The 19145-nt window shown below is 35.9% G+C and overlaps 2 protein-coding genes across 2 annotated transcripts in view; both read left to right on the top strand.

The window, feature by feature from the left end:
• Positions 1-87: 87 nt before the first annotated feature.
• vkorc1 (vitamin K epoxide reductase complex, subunit 1) lies at positions 88-3721 on the top strand. The gene is made up of 3 exons (XM_082151572.1): positions 88-488; positions 2904-3013; positions 3084-3721. The coding sequence occupies exons 1-3, from the start codon at positions 292-294 to the stop codon at positions 3299-3301; spliced, it is 525 nt and encodes a 174-aa protein (XP_082007698.1). The 5' UTR covers positions 88-291; the 3' UTR covers positions 3302-3721.
• Positions 3722-8200: 4479 nt separating this feature from the next.
• LOC309485288 (uncharacterized protein) overlaps positions 8201-19145 on the top strand; it is a 31988-nt gene continuing 21043 nt past the window's right edge. The window contains exons 1-7 of the mRNA XM_082152060.1: positions 8201-8272; positions 8409-8488; positions 15591-15762; positions 15880-16154; positions 17321-17472; positions 17748-17982; positions 18456-18583. Of these exons, the coding sequence (XP_082008186.1) occupies positions 8449-8488; positions 15591-15762; positions 15880-16154; positions 17321-17472; positions 17748-17982; positions 18456-18583 (1002 nt within the window). The 5' untranslated portion in view covers positions 8201-8272; positions 8409-8448. The remainder of the gene's footprint in view (positions 8273-8408; positions 8489-15590; positions 15763-15879; positions 16155-17320; positions 17473-17747; positions 17983-18455; positions 18584-19145) is intronic.

The following is a 19145-nucleotide window of genomic DNA, read 5'->3' as shown; positions in this document are numbered from 1 at the left end:
TAGACATTCTGAGCCGCCAAGCGCCCCCTGGAGGAGAACACGCACCCTCCCATTGGAGCCCGTTATAAAATCTGTCTTGTCACGAGTTTCAGTTCTTTGGACCAATCACAGCTCCTGCCTCACGATTTTCCACGTTGCAATATATTTTTTGGAAAGGTGCGGAGCCGGACTTACATATTTTACAGTTAGAAATTGCTTTTAAGAGTAGCAACTTTTAGTCTACAAGTCTACAAAACAGGCTTTTTGTAAATTAGGTCATTTGTTATAAAACCTCTTAACACTGTCACTGCAATGTCCTCGAGCCATTCAGTTAACGTTACTGGAATTCCTAAATGGGAACATCGCGTTCGCTTCATCCTCTGTTTTCTGGGTTTAGTTCTGTCGGTTTACGCGCTACACGTCGAACTTTCCCGGGAGAATGATCCCGAATATCGTGCGATGTGCGACCTGGGTCATTCCGTGAGCTGCTCGAAGGTCTTCACCTCCAGGTAAATGCGTTCACTTCACTTCAGTCGTGGCAGTTTTCACGCATTGATCTCACCTAGACTTTAATAAAAAAATTAAATTAAATAAAAAATAACTTATAGATGCATCATGCACCATATTTCCCCAGTTGATTGCTAACATTGAGAGAAAAAAAAAGAAAAAAAATTGTACACGTTTTCTAAAAATATAATGTTTAAATATGCAAATGAGGCAATATCGAATTAAAATGTTCACTAATTTGAATGCAATTCTAGAACAGAAATCTGATCATTGGGTAAAGTCAGGTTCAAAATTCTTGTTTCATTTTGTTGATAAGAGTTTTTTTTTTACAGCCGGTAATTTGGATTTCTCTTTTTATCACTCCATAAATCAGAAAAAAATGTTTTTAAGGAATACAATGTTGCATAAAATCAGTCAAATGATATATGATCAAACCCCTGTGTAAAAACCTTCAGAATAAATACATATGGGTATAAAAATGAAGAGTTTAATCAATTAATCATTCAAACAATCAATCAAACTTTTATTACAGACTCTAAGTCCAAAAAAACACAAAAAAAACAACCTTGAACAACATATACAACCCATACAATTTTGTAAACGTAGAGTTACAAAATACACCAGTACCAGTGTCTCCACAGCTTTGACTGATACCGTGTAGTAACCCTTTTATTTGATAAACCCACAATAATTTCATTTTTAGAATCATTAAGCCGGCAGATAAATATGAAGAGTTCAGATGCAAAAGCCTCTAAATGCCATCTGAAATTTTCTTCTAGAATGATCATTTTTATCAAGCTCGCATATTTAAATTCAATAACTTCACTTAAAAGGCAATGAAGATTACCTATTAATTATCATTTGAGTAAAATTACTGAACTTAAATACACAAGCTTGATAAAAATGATCATTCTAGAAGAAAATTTCAGATGGCATTTAGAGGCTTTTGCATCTGAACACTTCATATAAGATTACGTAACCGTGCTTTAAAAGTGATTACTCTTACACTCACAAACATTTCACTTGCACTATGCCATCTAGGTCTCCTTAGTAAGATTCTCATAGCATCGTTATAAGCTACTTGCAGCTTCTGTAAACTAGATGTTCTATAGTTACACCACAAATGAGCAGTTTAAAGTATTGTACAATATGCTTTAAAAAGTGACACCTTCACCTCATCTGAACAGAAGCTAAACTTACGCAACAGTATATTTACCCGCATATACATCAGGCGGCGTTGCCTTTCAATATCCTCATCATCTGTCATGTGCTCAGTGATAATACGTCCAAGGTATTTTACTTTCTCGCACACCGTGAGACTCTTGTTAGACAACTTAAAAACTGGGAAATTTATACTTTTATCCTCCTTAGTTCTGCAAGTCATAACCATACTCTTATCAGGATTATATACAATATCATGTTCAAGACCATAATCAGAACACACATTTAAAAGCTGTTGAAGACCAGCACTGCTTGGACTAAACACCACAAGATCATCTGCATACATAATATGATTCACTAAAGTATTCCCAATCATACAACCAGTTTTACAAACATTCAATCGTTCAGACAGCTCATCCATGTAAAGATTAAACAAAATTGGGGACAAAATCCCTCCTTGTCTCACACCGTTACCGACCCCAAAATGGGCAGAGACCTTATTGCCCCATTTAACTCGCATCAACTGGTGGGCATACCAATAGGCCAAGATTCTCACAATGTATTCTGGTACCCCTCTTTGTCTCATTTAAAAAAATAGCTTAGCATGGTCAACCCGATCAAAAGCTTTAGATGCATCAATGAAACGCATAAAAACTGATGAATTTTTATCTCTATACTTATTTACAATTTCCTTTAATGCATAGATGCAAAGATCAGTACCATGTTTAGCCTTAAATCCAAACTGGTTGTCTGTAGAATTAATAAACACATTTAACCTATCTAGCAAGATTTTTTCCAAGACTTTAGACAAAATACTAGCTAAAGCTACAGCTCTATAATTATCTAAGTTACCCACCATTCCAGCTTTGTTTTTAATAACTGGTTACCCACCATTCCAGCTTTGTTTTCAATAACTGGCACTAATAAGACAGACAACATTGAATCTGGTATCACACTGTGACTCAAAAAGCCTAGTTTAGTGTGGCAGCTGCTGAAGTAGAGATTTATGACTCCACTCTTAAAAAAAAAAAAAACTAATTTGGGGGATCAACATTTGAAGATATGTATTGTAAAAGTACAATAAATCAAACACTTACTGTATTTTGTATGTTTTCTTTCCACTAGTTTAAAAAAGAAAACGTTATGAAAAGCCTAAATTTACCAGTGCATGATTTTTATTTAATGCAACCCGCAAATAGTGAATATTCACAGGCAACTGATGTTATCAACTGCTGAAACTCTGCTTCTCCTCTCAGATGGGGACGTGGATTTGGGCTCGTCCAGATCTTCACTTCCAAAGACAGCGTGTTGAATCAGCCGAACAGTGTGTTGGGAATCATTTTCTATACGCTGCAGCTGGGTTTGGGTAAGTGCTGTTAGGACAATGTAATTATTATATATAATTACAAATGTAATTCTGGTCTTTTTGGTCACAGGTCAGCTAGTGTCCGGCCGATCGGCGTTCTTCCTCGTCATGTTCTCTTGGGTGTCAGTGGCGGGATCACTGTATCTGGCTGCTATTCTTGCCTTCGTCTTGGGTGATTTCTGTGTGGTGTGTGTCTCCACCTACATCATAAACTTTGCACTTCTCTTCACAAACCTAAAGAGAAGGACAGGACTGGAGGGACACCTGAAGAGAGGGAAGAGGGAATAAAATCAGTACTTGTTTTTGAGTTTGAGAGATGTTAAGGATTAAGCTGCCTCTAACATCTGCAGGGGGGAAGAGAGGAGCATGCATCAAATAAAACATTTGACAGATTATTGGAAATCCTGGGAATTTGCAAGCTGGTTGTAGTAAGAAGAAAAAAAATTATATTAACAATAATCTGGACTTCACATGTTCATGAACACAAATAGAAGAGGAAACTTCAATTTTATTGTTTATCATCACACTTTTTTTTAGAATGATGAAATTACATCTTCAAGGAGGGGACGATACAGTTACCAGACAGTATGGTGTATGATGATGACGATCATGTGATTTATATCCAGGTCAGACTGTTACGTGTACAAGAAGTCTAATGTGAAACTGAGTTCTGATCAACATTTGATTAAAGATAGATTTTCCATCAAATGTTTAGTGTATAAATTATTATTATTTGCCCTTAAAGGTTTTTAAAGAGATGCAGATAATTTTACAGATAATAATATAATTTTCATAATCTGGTCTGCTTTGTGACCATAAATAAATAAACAGAAATACGTTTAAAATTATAATAAATACTATAATATTATAAAATAATAATATATATTCATTCATTTTTTTCAAGTCAAATATCACATGGATATAGGATATTACAGCAAATATGGCCGTTTTAGGTTGCATAAAGATGAGTCTTTGATATATATATATATATATATATATATGTGTGTGTGTGTGTGTGTGTGTGTGTGTGTGTGTGTGTGTGTGTACATGTTTGGCTATATGCAAAGCATGCTGGAAACTAAAAATCTCCTGCCCAGTATTATGCAAAAAAATAATGTCATCCCAATTCAAATGGATTAATTTGACATCACTTTTAAATATTGAATACTATGAAATTAGGCTAAATTAGGACGAAATGAATAGCAATTGTGTTGCTTTAGCTCATTTTAATGAAGTAATGTTTCAGTGTACTTGTGAAGGCCAGATGCCCTCACTTATATAGCCTAGTGAAATATTATGACAACAACTAGTGAAGAAATTTTACTGGCCTCACTTCTTATAAAGGATATAAGTTGACCAAAAGAGGTTTTTATTTGAATCTAGTGATTTGCATGTTTGTGTGAGGGGTAGCCTATGGGTTAGGAGTAGGCCATAGAAAATAATTGTAACACATCGACAACCAATTTTTTCTGTACACAACACAACACAACACACACGCGATGATAACGATAAAAAACAATCAAAAACCCCACAGCCAATCAGAACAGCGTGTGGGCGGGCTCTCGCACGGCACCAGAGATTAAACTTGACGGCACTCGAAGGATAGATAAGTACAAAATCACATTCACAAATATTACACCATTTAAACATTATTTTAAAATGCACACTGAGTTACTAAAACAGTCTTTGTCATAGATTACACTTGTTTGTTCACAGTTTGAACGTTCTTGTTTCCATTTTGTTTAATTTTAAGATCTGAGGTAAATTAGGCTATCCATTGTTGCTTCCATTACGGCTACAAAGTGGGGAATTCAAAGTCACATTTTAACATTAAATAAAGCAACAAAAAAATGTATTAAACAAAAGATCATATTAAATAAAAGATAGGCTAATACATTGCTTAATGTGTGAAATTGTTTTGTTTACAGAAAATGTCACCAAACTCCAGGCAGAAAAGGAAAAAAATAGGAAAACATGTCAGCCAAACAAAATAGAGAGGTATAGCCGAATCAGTAGAGTGAAGAAAGAATGAAAGGGTCATCAATGGTAAGAGTGGAGGCAGGCCAGGAACTGAGACTTCGTTTTCTGGCCAGAGAATGTTGTGTTCCAAAATCCACCCTTGAAAAAAAGAGTGGAAAGTGTTGAGTGGATGTAACGTTAGTCATGTCTGGCAGAAAACCATGTAGGCTATTTGTTATCTGAGAAGGAACTGGCCAAATTTGTATTGCTTATTCACAGAGATAATAAAAAAATAAAATAAAAAAAAAAAGGCTTTTGAATATGCTAAAGCAAATTGAATTAACTGAAAACAAAAGCAAAGCAGGCTATCCTAAAACCCAGAACTGAGTATTAAATATCATAATCATCACCATTAACACAATCTGCTAGTGTGTCTGTTTTGTTTTATAAAGTTATTCTTCTACATTTTGAAAAATTTCTATTGAAATAATTTGTACAATGAATATCCTGTTGTGTGTCCCACTTTACCATTTGCACTGTACCAATTTACCTAAAAATGGCTGTAGAATAAAAATCTTATAATTTTGGAATCTCTTTTTAACACTCCTTTTTAATATTCCTTCATAAACTATAGTTGGAGATACAAGAGATCTTGAGCATTTGTTTAAAAAAGTAGACGTTTATTTGTATTTAATACACAGTGTACTAAAAAGAGTCCCAGTTTTGCTAATTTTACTCCAATCTTTGTTAACTCATGTTAGCTCAGGTCCATTAAATAATATTAACAGAGACAACTTTTGATTTGAATAATGTAGCCTATTAATTTGAGTAATGTAGCCTAGTAAATGTTGCAATTAACATTAAGAACTAAGATTAATAAATGCTTTTTAGAAGTATTGTTGTTTTTAGTTCATGTATTTAGCTAATGTTAACATATAACTTATTGTAAAGTGTATTTATAGCGCTTAATAGATTGTTTCAAAGCAAGTCAATTTCAGATGTAAAGCAGCTCTATAAAAAATATAATGTCATTATTATTAAGCTCAATTCAGTTCAATAACTGCCAATGTTGTAAAGTTCATGTTTTTAAAGCAAATCTTATCAATCTCGAAAGCAAGCTAAACATGGCTATGATAAAGATAATATCTGAAAAGAAGATTTCATGAGAAGTATAGTTTCTAAATATGATAAAAAACACAATTTTAGCATTGTGCACAACACAACCACTATTTGAATGGAGTTCTCTCACAATTTGAGTCATGAAAAGGACAGTCATAACAGTCTGTGGTCCGGTCACGTGTCACAGAAGCTAAACTGTGCAGTCAGTATTACTGGTGACCTTACAAAACAAAACAGTGCACATGCCAATTCATTCAGATCACAGCCTCCATTAAAGGTTGTACAGACAACCCCCAATAAACAAGAGGAAATCTGATTTAGTGGAAGCTTTTATGGATATAAAGGAGTGATTGAGAATATTTTTAAAGCACTGATTCCACAAACTTTTTCAGCAAATCAAGCATCTACCACATAAAATGTCTGAATGGAATAAATGGAAGTGCATCTATACCTTGTACTTCTACAAATGATAATCTGAATGAATTGTTTTGTTTTGTAAGGTCACCAGGCCTGACTGCACCATTTAGCTTCTGTGACACGTGACCGGACCACAGACTGTTATGACTGTACTTTTCATGACTTTCACCTTTTTTGCCTTTCAAATTGTGGTTGTGCTGTGCACAATGCTAACGTTGTGGTTTTTTTTATCATATTTAGAAATGATGCTTCTCATGAAATCTTCTTTTCAGAGAAATGTAATGTTTTTATCTTTATCATAGCCACGTTTATCTTGCTTTTGAGATGAGATTTGCTTTAAATCATGAACTTTACAACACTGGCAGTTGTTGAACTGAATAGCAGGGCTGTGGAGTATTCAGTAAGAATGCTTTTAAATTCCAATTCAGTTTCTGAATTTTGTACTGAGCTTTTTCGTACCATGCAAATATAGGCTACATTTTGCACTGACAGAAAAAGCACACCTAGTCATGATTCATTGGGATGTTTTTAATACTACAGGTATCTATCATATCCAGTGATGTTCTCTTATAGTTTATTTCAAACCCAGGAGAAGAAAATTATACAAAACATCCCTATTTGAAGCACTATATGCAGTCATAATTACTATTTATGAATATCATTTAAATGTATTAATTTAGCAAATTATTTTGTCCAAAGTGACTTAAACGATCTCCTTTTGACAGTGAACACAAACATTCCATTTAAAATCAATATATCAATATCAAATATAGTTCACAAAAGCTTTAAAGGGTCTTTGTAGCATTCTATACAATTCTATAACAAATACAACTTTTGATTTTAATAATGTATTAGTAAACATTGAAATGAACATTAACTAAGATTAATAAATGCTGTAAGTAATGTTCATTCTTAGTTCATGTTATCTAAAGTAGTTAACTAATGTAAACTAACGAAACCTTATAGAATGTTACAGACACAGTTGCAAATATATGTAAATTAAATACAAATATCCAGAAAACAGGAAAAAGGGTCACATTGCAGAAACAGCTGGGGGACAGAGGAAATATAGCATTAAATATCCTATATAGTTCCTGGAAGGAAAAAAGGGGAGATGAGAAGGAACAGGTGCTGCTTTTTCCACGGATGAAAATAATCTCATCACTGACTCATTTGTTAACCGAAACTAAGTAAAACTAAAACCATAAAAAGCGTTTTTTTTTTTTTTTTTTTTTTTTTTTTTGTTGCTTGAACTGAAATAAAAGAAAAGAAAAACTTAAACTTATTTTATCTCAGCTAGCCAAGGCAGCATTTCTTATTGTTATTTAGTTCAACTTTATTATTAGTATTAAATGTTGAAATTAACATTGACTATCATTGATGGTTTGTTGATGTGATTAATGTAAAGAAATGAAAACCTTACTGTAAAGTGTTACTAAAGTTTTAACTTCTAATTCTAATTTTTAGTCTAATCATGTGTTACGTCATTCAAGACCACATACTTACGGCTACATTTGTTCTGTGTAAACTGTATTTTCCCCCCAAGTAATTTCCATCCTGTGCTGTGGACAGGTAAACAGAAACCTTTTTGCATAGCAACATTTTTGCATACTAATGCATCTTCATGGAAACATTTGGAGTGTATATTCAAATTCTCATATCAGTGAAGTACATGATGTAATTCTGCAGATATGTTTAGATGTTATTAGTGGATCGAGGACAGAACATGTTCGTACACAAAAACAGCTGTGAACATACTGCAAGGTAAGGGTTTTTCAGAAATCCTTTTACTTTGTTTGGTACAAATGAAATATCAGTTTTCTTAACATTTTCAAAGATGTATTGCTATGTATTCTATATAATGATTCATGATTGTATATTTCTATATTTATTTTCTCAGACATTTTTAGACCGAGTCGACTGAATCTGCTTTCATTACAATGGAGTATCTGAAGTATCTAATGCTGATATTTCTCATCAGTAAGTGTTTTAAAAAAAATGTTGTCGATATTTTTAAAACAAGTCTATTTTAGATCAGTTTGTCAATTTAATTGGAATTTTTTGAGTAGAAATTAACGCAAAGAGTTTAGTGTTTAAAAAAGCGTTAGGTGGCAAAAAAATTGTTAATTCAGGGAGTTCAAAGGGCAACTAAGCACAAAGAAAATATAAATTTTAGGTATTATTAAAAAAATGCAATTATCTCAGATGATTTATTCTAACACATGACACTGACAGCCTAAAGTGTCTAAACATGTAGAAATGCTTTTTGTAAATAAACACTAATTATTGCAGTATGTTTTACAAGAACATACTTTAAACTTTCTTATTTAACTCAGTGTGTTACTTGCCTTACTTTGTAATTGTTTGTGGAAAAAAAAGAGAAAAGTGCTTCTAATTTTTTTTCCAGTAGCCTTCATCTGATTGTACTTCATCAGTTGTCTTCAAAGCATTATGGGTGTTGAAGCTGATAATATATTTTTTTTATTTTTTTTATTTTTTTCTAGTTGTTTTACGGATGACTAGCAATTAGAAAAATTAATTTATCAAAAATGGCAGGTTATGGCAGCACTATTACCAGTGATGAAGGCCATCAAACAATTAGAAATAGTGCACAGCATTGAAGTGTTTTGCATAGGTATGGTGAGCATACTCTAGACAATGAAAGACATCATCTATCATTCTCAACTTGGTGGAAAACATGTGAACTCTAAAAAGTAATTCAGTAATTCTAAAAACACTTTTAAAAACACAACACAGCATCTCAAATGTTGGTTTGGTCGTTATGAAATGCCTGAGCCAAAGTCTGTTATCAAAAAATGCTTTTGTAACAACCTCCCAGAACTGTCTCAAACGATTGCGTTCCCAAACACCAGCATCCGACCACAAGATAACATGACTGCTGTTGTTATTAAGTTCCATCTGCGCACTCTGCAAGTCATTTATGAAAAAAGAGTCTTCCCCAATTGCAGCAACTTACCTTTTTATTACAGATATTTTGTGCCAATTTCCCAGGAAGTAACAAGTTTGTTCTCTTGAACACATGGGATGGAAACAGTGCTTTACTAAATTAAATTAGCAACTTTGCGATAATTCTATCTGTGCAATGTCCAAGAACCCCTTCAGAAGACCATGCCATACTATATGTAAAAATGTGCAATTTATATGTGTGCAAAGTTTTTGTTGAAGAGGATCTTTTGATCTGAAAGTTTTTGTGTGGTACTATATAATCAATCGGAAGCAAACATCAGGTTATTCCAGTAAATATCAGACTGTGGATGGGAAAAGTTTTGTGCCCCAGAGAACCCCATACGCTTTTAAAGCAGCACGAAGCTGCAAATAGAAAAGAATTAAGACACTGGAAGATTAAATGTAATTTTCAAAACCTTTAGTGAGTATATTTCTCCATCTTTTGAAATATCAGAAATAGTATGGATGCCTTGTTTATTCCAGTTTGGAAAGGATATTGGTCCATCACCTATAATTATTTTTGCGTTATGGAATAATCTGAGCTCAGAATGAAATCTAGATGGAACATTTGTTGTCCTCCTGCAAGGAATATGCTCTGTTCTGTTCTATTTTGGTTTCGTTTTTTACTATGTTTGCTTTTTCTTGTGTTCTCTAGTTAGTTCTGTTGTTTGTTTATTAGTACCCACACCTGTTCCGTTTTATCTTTGATTCTTGCATGTTATTTAAGCCCTGAGTTTCCTGTGGTTCTTTGTCCGATATTATTTTAATGTGTTGTTGGGATTCTGATACTCCTGTGTGTTCTCCTTTCTTATTAAAAACTCTTTATGTATCTTTGATTCATGCGTGTTCATCTACACGTGACAGAAAATCGGACCAAAACAGAAGGATTTTTTGCGGCGTTCCCAATTAACCATCTGCCCCGCGGAGGACACCAGCTTCACTCCATACCCAGAGTCGAGCCAGCCATTACCCTGATACACGGACATGACGCCAGAGCCCACCACAGACGGAGAGCTCAAGTCTGCCGCGATGCATGAGCCAACACCAGAGAGAAGGACTGAGCCAACCATTACTCCAGAACCTGAGCCACACTGTGAGTTTGACCAGATGCGCGAGCCGGAAAATAGTATGTGACTCCGTGGGAGTACTTGTAGAATTCGAGGAAATGGATGTAGACCCCGTCCACACTTCCAGTGCTGAGGCTGAACTGCTGCTAAACTCTAGTGGTTATTTTGAAGTTTTGGAAGAGGATATTTCCCAATGTCACCTGTCACCGCTGGTCCTGTCCAGCACAAAGTCTCCTGTACCCCAGCTGGTCCCGTCCAGCTCAAAGCCTACGTTTACACTGTCAGTCCAAATCAGATTATTTGTGTATCTGATTGGAATCTGATCTAAAATTATTAATGTCCAAACTGTGTATCGGAACTGTTCAGATCCAATTTGTGTGTCCATGCAGCTCTTTAGTTTTCCGGAATATCTGCATTGGTTTCCATGGGAATGATGTTGCGTTGGTAGGAATACGCCAAATACAACAACAACCGCAACATGGAGGGGTTTGCAATAGAGATGTTGTCTTATTTAAATTTTACAACATGGAAATGTATAGGCATGTAGTCCATAGCTGGACTATGCGTCTTCTGAGGCAGCGGCAGAACCGGAAGCTGGTATGCACAGCTTTTTTCCACGCTGTTCATAACATGTCTCCGTTATATTGTCATTTTCTGCTCGTCCGACACTTTGCAACAACACAGCATTGTTTCAGCAGCAACTTTCAGCATGTTTCCAATAACAACTTCTGACGTTTACATTTTATTTGGTGTGAAAAAGTCACATAAACCACGCAAAATCCGATTAGAGCCAGTCCGAAAATGGATTTCCAGAAATGCGATTTGAATAGGATTTCAAACCACATAAGGATGTAGCTTGAGACGGATTTGTAAAAATCGCATTTCATGTGATTTTTTTGCTGTTCACATTAGCTCATTCTGATCGGATTTCAATCAGAGGTGCACAAAAATCGGATTCGAACTGACAATCTGAAAGTTGCCAAAGTCTCCTGTACCCCAACTGGTTCCGCCCAGCACGAAATCACCTGTGTCTCCAGAGTTCCCATCCAGCCCCCTTCTCCTACCTCCTCTTCCAAAATTTCAGTTCCTTGGCCCCACCTTCACTGGTTCCCTTCAGCCCCACGGCTCTTCCTCTGATACCTCTCCACTGTGTGGATTTACTGTGGTTCTTCCGATCTCCAGCTCTGCCCAGTAGAGAGGATCCCCTGGCTCCGCCTCCAGTCGCTGATCCCCCTTGGCTCCTCCCTCCCTCTGCTCCAACAGATACCATCGTCCTTATGGCTTCACCAGGCTCCCTCATCCCTCCGGCTTCGCTTGGTCAGACGTCGCTCTGAATGCGCCACGGACTTCCGAACAATCCTCTGGTCTCTGTCTCTCCACCCCTTTGGCTCCGTCTGGCTCCGCCTTCCCTCTCGCTCCACCTCGGTCCTCAGTCCCACCGGCTCCACTCTTACCTTTGGCACCCTGGCTTCACCTTGGAAGCTCATCACTGCGGCTCAGCCTAGGCCTCCAGGGCCATCTGTGTCGCTCGGTCCCATCACTCTCCGTCTGCGCCCAAGGCTCCACTTCCATTGCTCCATCTCAGTCCATTGCCCCCCTGGTGTCGACAGCCAAGGCTCCACCATGGCTCCTTCCTCCTTCAACTCCGCTGTGGGCCATCGTCCTGGCTGCGCTCTGTGTCCCCACCAGGCTACTCCTGCTCCTGGCTCCTCCCTGCCTCTTCTCACCATTATCGCCACCCTGGTTTCTCCCACTGTCACCTGCGCTTGTCTCCTGCCATTCACCTGTTCTGCGTCCTCCTCCAGAGCCCCCTCCCTCCCTCCTCAGTTGGAGTATGCTCTGTTATGTTCTATTTTGTTTTCGTTTTACCCAGGGCAAAACATTCATTTCAATTAATGCAACCCTCTCCTGAAAATAATTAGGAAAAGCAGTCCAACGCTCTAAATCAGCTGTAACCTTATTAAAAGTACAATTAAATAATTCTCTATTATTAATTTTACTGAAGGAAATATGTATGTAAATAAATACTGAGATTGTTGGGGTATTGTAAGACAATACTGTTTAAGCTGCTGTTCAGTGGTAAAAGGCATGATTTGTTCCAATTTAATTTGTAACCACTAACCAGAGATCTCACCAAAACTGTAAAAAAAAAATGGGTAAATGCACTGCCAAACCAACAGCACATAACCAGCAATTCAGCATAAAGAGATATACAATGATCAGAATTAAAAATTGTAATTGGACTATAATTAGGAGCCTCACAGCTTGACAAAATGGCTCCAAAGATGTTTTCAATATTTTAGATGCCACGAACCTCCAACTTTGATCATCCTGGTGCGAGGGCCCCCATCCTAAAATTTAAAATGCAGCTAAATATTTTCATGTAAAAAAATAATAATTTACACAGAGAAAATTAATATTATAAATATGCATAAAAAATATATGGAAAATATTCTTATTATGTTGCAGTACATTCAATTTATTCTACTATTTATTCTAAGTTTTTAGTTAGATAATAATAATAAATTTGTTACATTTATATAGCGCTTTTCTGAGTACTCAATTTAGATGTATAATTTAATTTAATTTAATCAATGTTTAATTTATATCATTCAATTTATTAATTTATTTGGTTTCATCTCAATTGTATTTATTTTTTAATAAAAAAAAACAAAAAACATGTCTACACCAGGCGCGAGTGGCACAATGTAACAAAAGCAAATAGAACCCCTTATAATAATAAGTGATACTGTCTTGGATGTAGTCAAATTCCTGACAGTAAACTGAACTTAAAGGTGGTATCAGTGATTTCAGGCCCAAAAATATTTTTATCACATTCATCTAATCTTTCCTAACGATCCGCTAGCTGCCCGCCCCATAAGCATGCCGTCAAAAAAACGCATCTCTGTAGGCAGCCTAGGCTCTGAGATCTGCACACAAAAACAAATGGTTTAGCCAAACACTCAAAACCAAAACAAATAGTGTTCCAACCAATCACCGACAGGGGGAGGGTGCTGTGAGGTTTTGTGCTCGTGCACGGCTGCACGCGAAGTCAGAGTTGAAGAAAAAAACCTCACAACACCCTCCCCCTGTCAGTGATTGGTTGGAACACTATTTGTTTTGGTTTTGAGTGTTTGGCTAAACCATTTGTTTTTGTGTGCAGATCTCAGAGCCTAGGCTGCCTACATAGACGCGTTTTTTGACGGCATGCTTATGGGGCGGGCAGCTAGCGGATCGTTAGGAAAGATTAGATGAATGTGATAAAAATATTTTTGGGCCTGAAATCACTGATACCACCTTTAACTGAACTAAACTACACTAAACTATATACCCCGTTCTATTTCTGATGAACTTCAAGCAATCGCTTTACTTGTTCTGACACAAAGAACAAATTTACATTTACATTTATTCATTTAGCTGACGCTTTTATCCAAAGCGACTTACAATTGCTATATATGTCAGAGGTCGCACGCCTCTGGAGCAACTAGGGGTTAAGTGTCTTGCTCAGGGACACATTGGTGTCTCACAGTGGATTCGAACCCGGGTCTCTCACACCAAAGGCATGTGTCTTATCCAATTTTTTATGAATCAAACCCACATTTAAAGCTGCAGTCCGTAGTTTTTCCTCTTTGTCGCCATCTCTGTTCGAAATCTGCAATTGCAGTTATTCGCGGAACTATCAACTTTACGTGGGTTGTGCCTCGGCATGGCACAGCGCGGATGAATTCAATGTTTTGAGGAGAATGTGCAGCTGTCAGTCGCCGCCGGTGTGGATACTGGCATTCGGAATCACAGATTCCACTCTTTGGAAGTATGACCAACATAAGAATTTTGCATCTTCTCAATTTTTAACATCCACTTTTGTTCTGACCAACTAAGGGGATTAAAAGCATTGCAGTAAATCGCGCTGATTAAATCTAACGATCACTTATGTCTTACCTGTCCAGCAGAATCTGCGTCTGTTTTGAACCCCTTCAAAACACGGAGTTCACGCCACCTTTCAAAAGCCCTTATATTTAGCCTTGTTTTCGCATGGGCCGGTTGCAGTCTCTTTTTTTCTGTAGCCACTCCGAAGTCCGAAGTCTTTTGCGTTTTACACCGGGTGAATCTCCAGTTGTCACTGGTGATTGACGTTTGAACCTTTCTGGATCCGCCATCAAATTGATAAGTTTAATTATATCAAGTGCTGTGAGAAAAGGCTATAAATCTTCACCTCCAACATCCTCACACTCATAGTCTACTATCCGAGACTCTTCTTTATGTGTACAGATATGATGTAATGATGCAAAGACATGCTCGAATTTCCCGCGGAAATCCACCAGTACCACTGGAATTAAAAACATTATTACAAGCTTACCGTTTTGAATCAAGGCAAGAAGAGAGTTTTGAACACTGGCTGGTTACTTGCTCAATTTATTTTGGATAATTTTGAACCCAAAAAAGTTATGGACGGCAGCTAAAAAAAAAAAAAAAAGAATACATGAAGTTAGAATGAAACGCCTTTTTTAAAGCAGAGGCTCTGTTCTTTCTTTTGATGTATCACATGTTTAGATGTTCATAAACAAAATATTCTTGGGGCCCATGGAAGTTTTGATATGATGATAAAATGATAATGCTAAAATGATTAAATAAAATGCTGTCAACTTAAAAAATAATAGTAATTTAAACGCTGACGAGAAAATTTAAATTTGAGGTCAATGTTTTCAAGTGGATGAATATTTTGGTGGAGCAAACACAAGCTACAGCTGGATTCATAGGAAGTGATTTTCGGCTTATTCATGCCAAACCAAAAGAAGTATCCTTACAAAATGCTTGAATTTAAACACTAATGTTTACAAATATTGAAATGTGCACAAATTCTACAACAACTAGATTGTGAACCACACAGTCATGTGATTCATCTTGAACATACAGTGTTTGACTGTTTTATTTAACTACCTCTCCTTTTACTCTTTATAGGTGACACAAGAAAAGCTATACAAGTAATGGGTTTAAACTATAAATCTCATATTTGGTGAATTATTTACAGTTCTTACTATTCCGTTCAGAACAGGGTTGTGGGTTTTCCACACTGAACACTAGTATTGTGGCAGTTGAAGATGCACCTGTGGGGAACTGGTCTTGGCAGGTCCATCTACACATTTTTGACTATTACATCTGTGAAGGGTCCCTCATCAGCCACGAATGGGTGCTCACTGCGGCTCACTGCGTTTTCTTCTTGTAAGTACACAAAATAGATGTACATAAATTAAATAATTTGATTAATACGATTTAATGTGAATTTGCAGTCGTTATTCTCAGAGCTAACACACTGAGAGTCTTTTCTTCCACATTCAGACCCTCATACAGTTACTGGACTGTTTATCTGGGCAGACAAAGCCAAAACACTTCAGTCTCTAACCCAAACGAGGTGAGTCGAGGAGTCCAATCCATCATTACACATCCAGACTATGTCCCTTCACAGCTGACCAATGACATCGCCTTGCTGAGGTTGAGTGAGCCAGTGAACTTTACCAGCTACATCAGCCCAATCTGCCTGGCTGCTAATGACAGTGTCTTTTACACTGGCACCACCTGCCGGTCCACTGGATGGAAACAAACCAGCTTTGTAGGTAATGATCATCAATTTGCACTCATTGAACTACATGTAGTCTGGTCTGGATTATGTAACCAGATGAAAAAACAATGTGGTCATTGTACCACATTACATTGTCCACCTTACTAGTAGTTGTACTGATAAATTGGGACACTTTATTTTCCTTATACTTTTAATTAGGACCCAAATACAGTAACCTGACATTACACCGTAATGGAAAGCTTAGGATGTCTCTTACATAGTCAAAAGCAGAAGATAAAAGTACTGTACTAAAACCAAAGTCCAGATTTTCTTCAGGCAATACGGGCAAAATAGGATACAACATAGGCTTACATAAATATTACAGCATCAACTTGAAATCAATTATATCAATTAAATCAATTTAATATCCATTAAAATTAAACATTTTTCTTTACTATGTTATTGCTCCCTTCGTCCTCTTCTCACTCCATTGATTTAAGAATGTCTTGCTCCTTACCTTGATCATCTTAATGATTCTAAATACAATATTGTAAATGATCTAGAATTCATTTCTTTATGTTCTGATACAATTCACATCATACAAAAATTGTATGTAACATTTATGAATATTTTTATTACCTTAATCTTAAGATTTATCTCAGATTTCTTCATCACTTTCCCTACCATTGCTTTTTCCATCGAGGCCATGTTCCTCGATGTGACCTCATCAGCTTAGTAACATAAAAACTCTGAATTATCAGTCATATTCAAACTCGGCACATGAATATGGCTAATTTCATAGACTGAATGAATTACAATTATCAAAATGCTGTTACACATTTCATACGCAAAAGACAAAAGTCGCATTTCGTTAACAGAAATGTAAAGACTGCACTTAATTTAATGCACAAAACTGACTTCAGGAAATAAATTCAGTTAATTCCATTTTATGCATATGAAAAACGCCTTTCGTTCATGGACTGCATATTTCCATCAAAAGTTGAAAAAAAATTGTGAGCATTTATGAAATTTTTCATGGAAGGTGTTTTCTGGTATCCATTAAATTAAAAATTCACTCAGCCTTTATCTTTTAATGGTAAGAGAATACATTTTACCTGTATTTTATAACTATTGTTTAATCTGTATTGTGAGTGAATCATAAAGTGGTCCATATTTTCATCAGAATGTCTTAAAAGCCTGTTTTCTTGATATGACAATTAGAGCCCAGTTCTGGAACTCTGCAGGAAGTGAAGATGAAAGTGGTGGGGAATAAGGAGTGTGACTGCAGGTTTCAAGACATTACATTTTGGGACATAACAATCACTCCGACAATGATCTGTGCTGGAGGAGAGACGGGCAAAGGAGCATGTTATGTAAGTTTCAACAGTTCCCACAACATTTTCGAATTCTTGATTGTGACACTTTACAAAGGGTTTTCATTAACATGCACGGATATGAAGCAGCTGGAAGCAGTTCCAGCATGACCATATTGTACCTTAATATCACTTTATTGTCATTTAATATATTAAATAACACATGTACATGTATTATCTTCATTTAATTTAAGCTTTCTTCAGACAACATCGGTTCCATATTAAAATGAACATTTTAATAGTATGAATTCAATTTTCTCTCTTTCATTTTTCAGGGAGATTCTGGTGGTCCATTACAGTGTAAGCAGGATTCTGAATGGATCTTAGCTGGTGTCACTAATTGGGGGATTTCTTGCTTCACTGGATTTGGTCCTGACAGTTATGCTAGAGTATCCGAATTCCATTACTGGATCTTGGAAAATGTTAATGGATCAGACGTTGAATTTGTGACTTTTAAATCTGATGGTGAAGATAAGGACAGCAGCTTCCTGTGCTATGGAGAAGATACAGGTAGAGTATAAACATGGTTATGTATGTCAATGTAATTGCAAGTAAGAAATAGAACAATACTTTTACTGCATTTATTAAACTTGGGTTGGGTTTATTTCCACACACACACACACACACACACACACACACACACACACACACACATATATATATACACATATATATTTTTATACATTATATTTAGGAGCAGGTAAACTTAAAAAATCATAAAAAGGCGCACTTAAAAATATCTTATTTATTTACTTCTTAGTATCTAATTTTATCAGTCAAGTATTTCTTTTTTGCAAGCATATTGTTTCCTGGCAGACTGATTAGACCTGTGCACCCCAACCTCTGAAAAATGTGTAGTAAGCCAGTAAACAGACCGAAAGTGCCAATTCCAGCCAGTTCTTGCCATGTAACAAAATGTGACATTACATTCCGTACATCATAATCATGGAATTCTGTTCTGTTTTTTCCTCAATATTTTATAGTTTCAGGCCTTTTCTACCCATTTGGAAATCAAGACATAGAGAATCCCTCTGAAGATGATGGAAGCTCTCCAATAGTATTTTTAGAAAAACGCTTTGCATATTTTGGACGTGTTTATCAACAGACTAATGTAAGAATATTGTCTTCATAAATTCTGTGTATGTATGAGTGTACGTACAGTGCAATTATAAAGTAGTCAGTCTTCAATCCATACCCCATAATGATAAAAGATTTGTGATAATTCATTACATTTATTAAAATGAACTAAATGAAATATCACACTGACATAAGTATTAATACACAGTACTTCTTTGAAGCACCTCTGACAGCAGTTACAGCCTCAAGTCTTTTTTTGTTAGTGATGCAAAAAATTTGCACACCTTAATTTGGGCATTTTCTGCTATTCTTTTCTGAAGTTTGATGTTGGAAAAAAAATCATTTAAAACAGTTTATAAATGTAATCAACATGTGATTTGTGTAAAATATATTATAATATCTATAATATTATATATAATAAAATCTAATAAAATATATATTATTATTGATATTGATATTATGAAATCTAAACATCAGTTCAACAGATTATTTCAAAATTATGATTTGTGATTTTTTGATATAGTCAAAATTGTCAAGACCTTTTGAGGAATCATTTAAAGAGTTAGTTCACCCAAAAGTTCTGTCAGTAATTACTC

This window comes from Leuciscus leuciscus, assembly GCF_965113295.1.
Source record: "Leuciscus leuciscus genome assembly, chromosome: 21".
Classification (NCBI taxonomy): Eukaryota; Metazoa; Chordata; class Actinopteri; order Cypriniformes; family Leuciscidae; genus Leuciscus; species Leuciscus leuciscus.
The sequence above is the reverse complement of the archived record's forward strand: the minus strand, read 5'-3'. Positions and strand labels throughout refer to the sequence as shown.

Bases quoted from the DNA above. Each gene is read 5' to 3' on its own strand.
- vkorc1 (XM_082151572.1), top strand. From the start codon at position 292: ATGTCCTCGAGCCATTCAGTTAACGTTACTGGAATTCCTAAATGGGAA. The intron at 489-2,903 runs GTAAATGCGTTC...TTCTCCTCTCAG, and splicing joins TCGAAGGTCTTCACCTCCAG to ATGGGGACGTGGATTTGGGC. The intron at 3,014-3,083 runs GTAAGTGCTGTT...TTTTGGTCACAG, and splicing joins TACGCTGCAGCTGGGTTTGG to GTCAGCTAGTGTCCGGCCGA.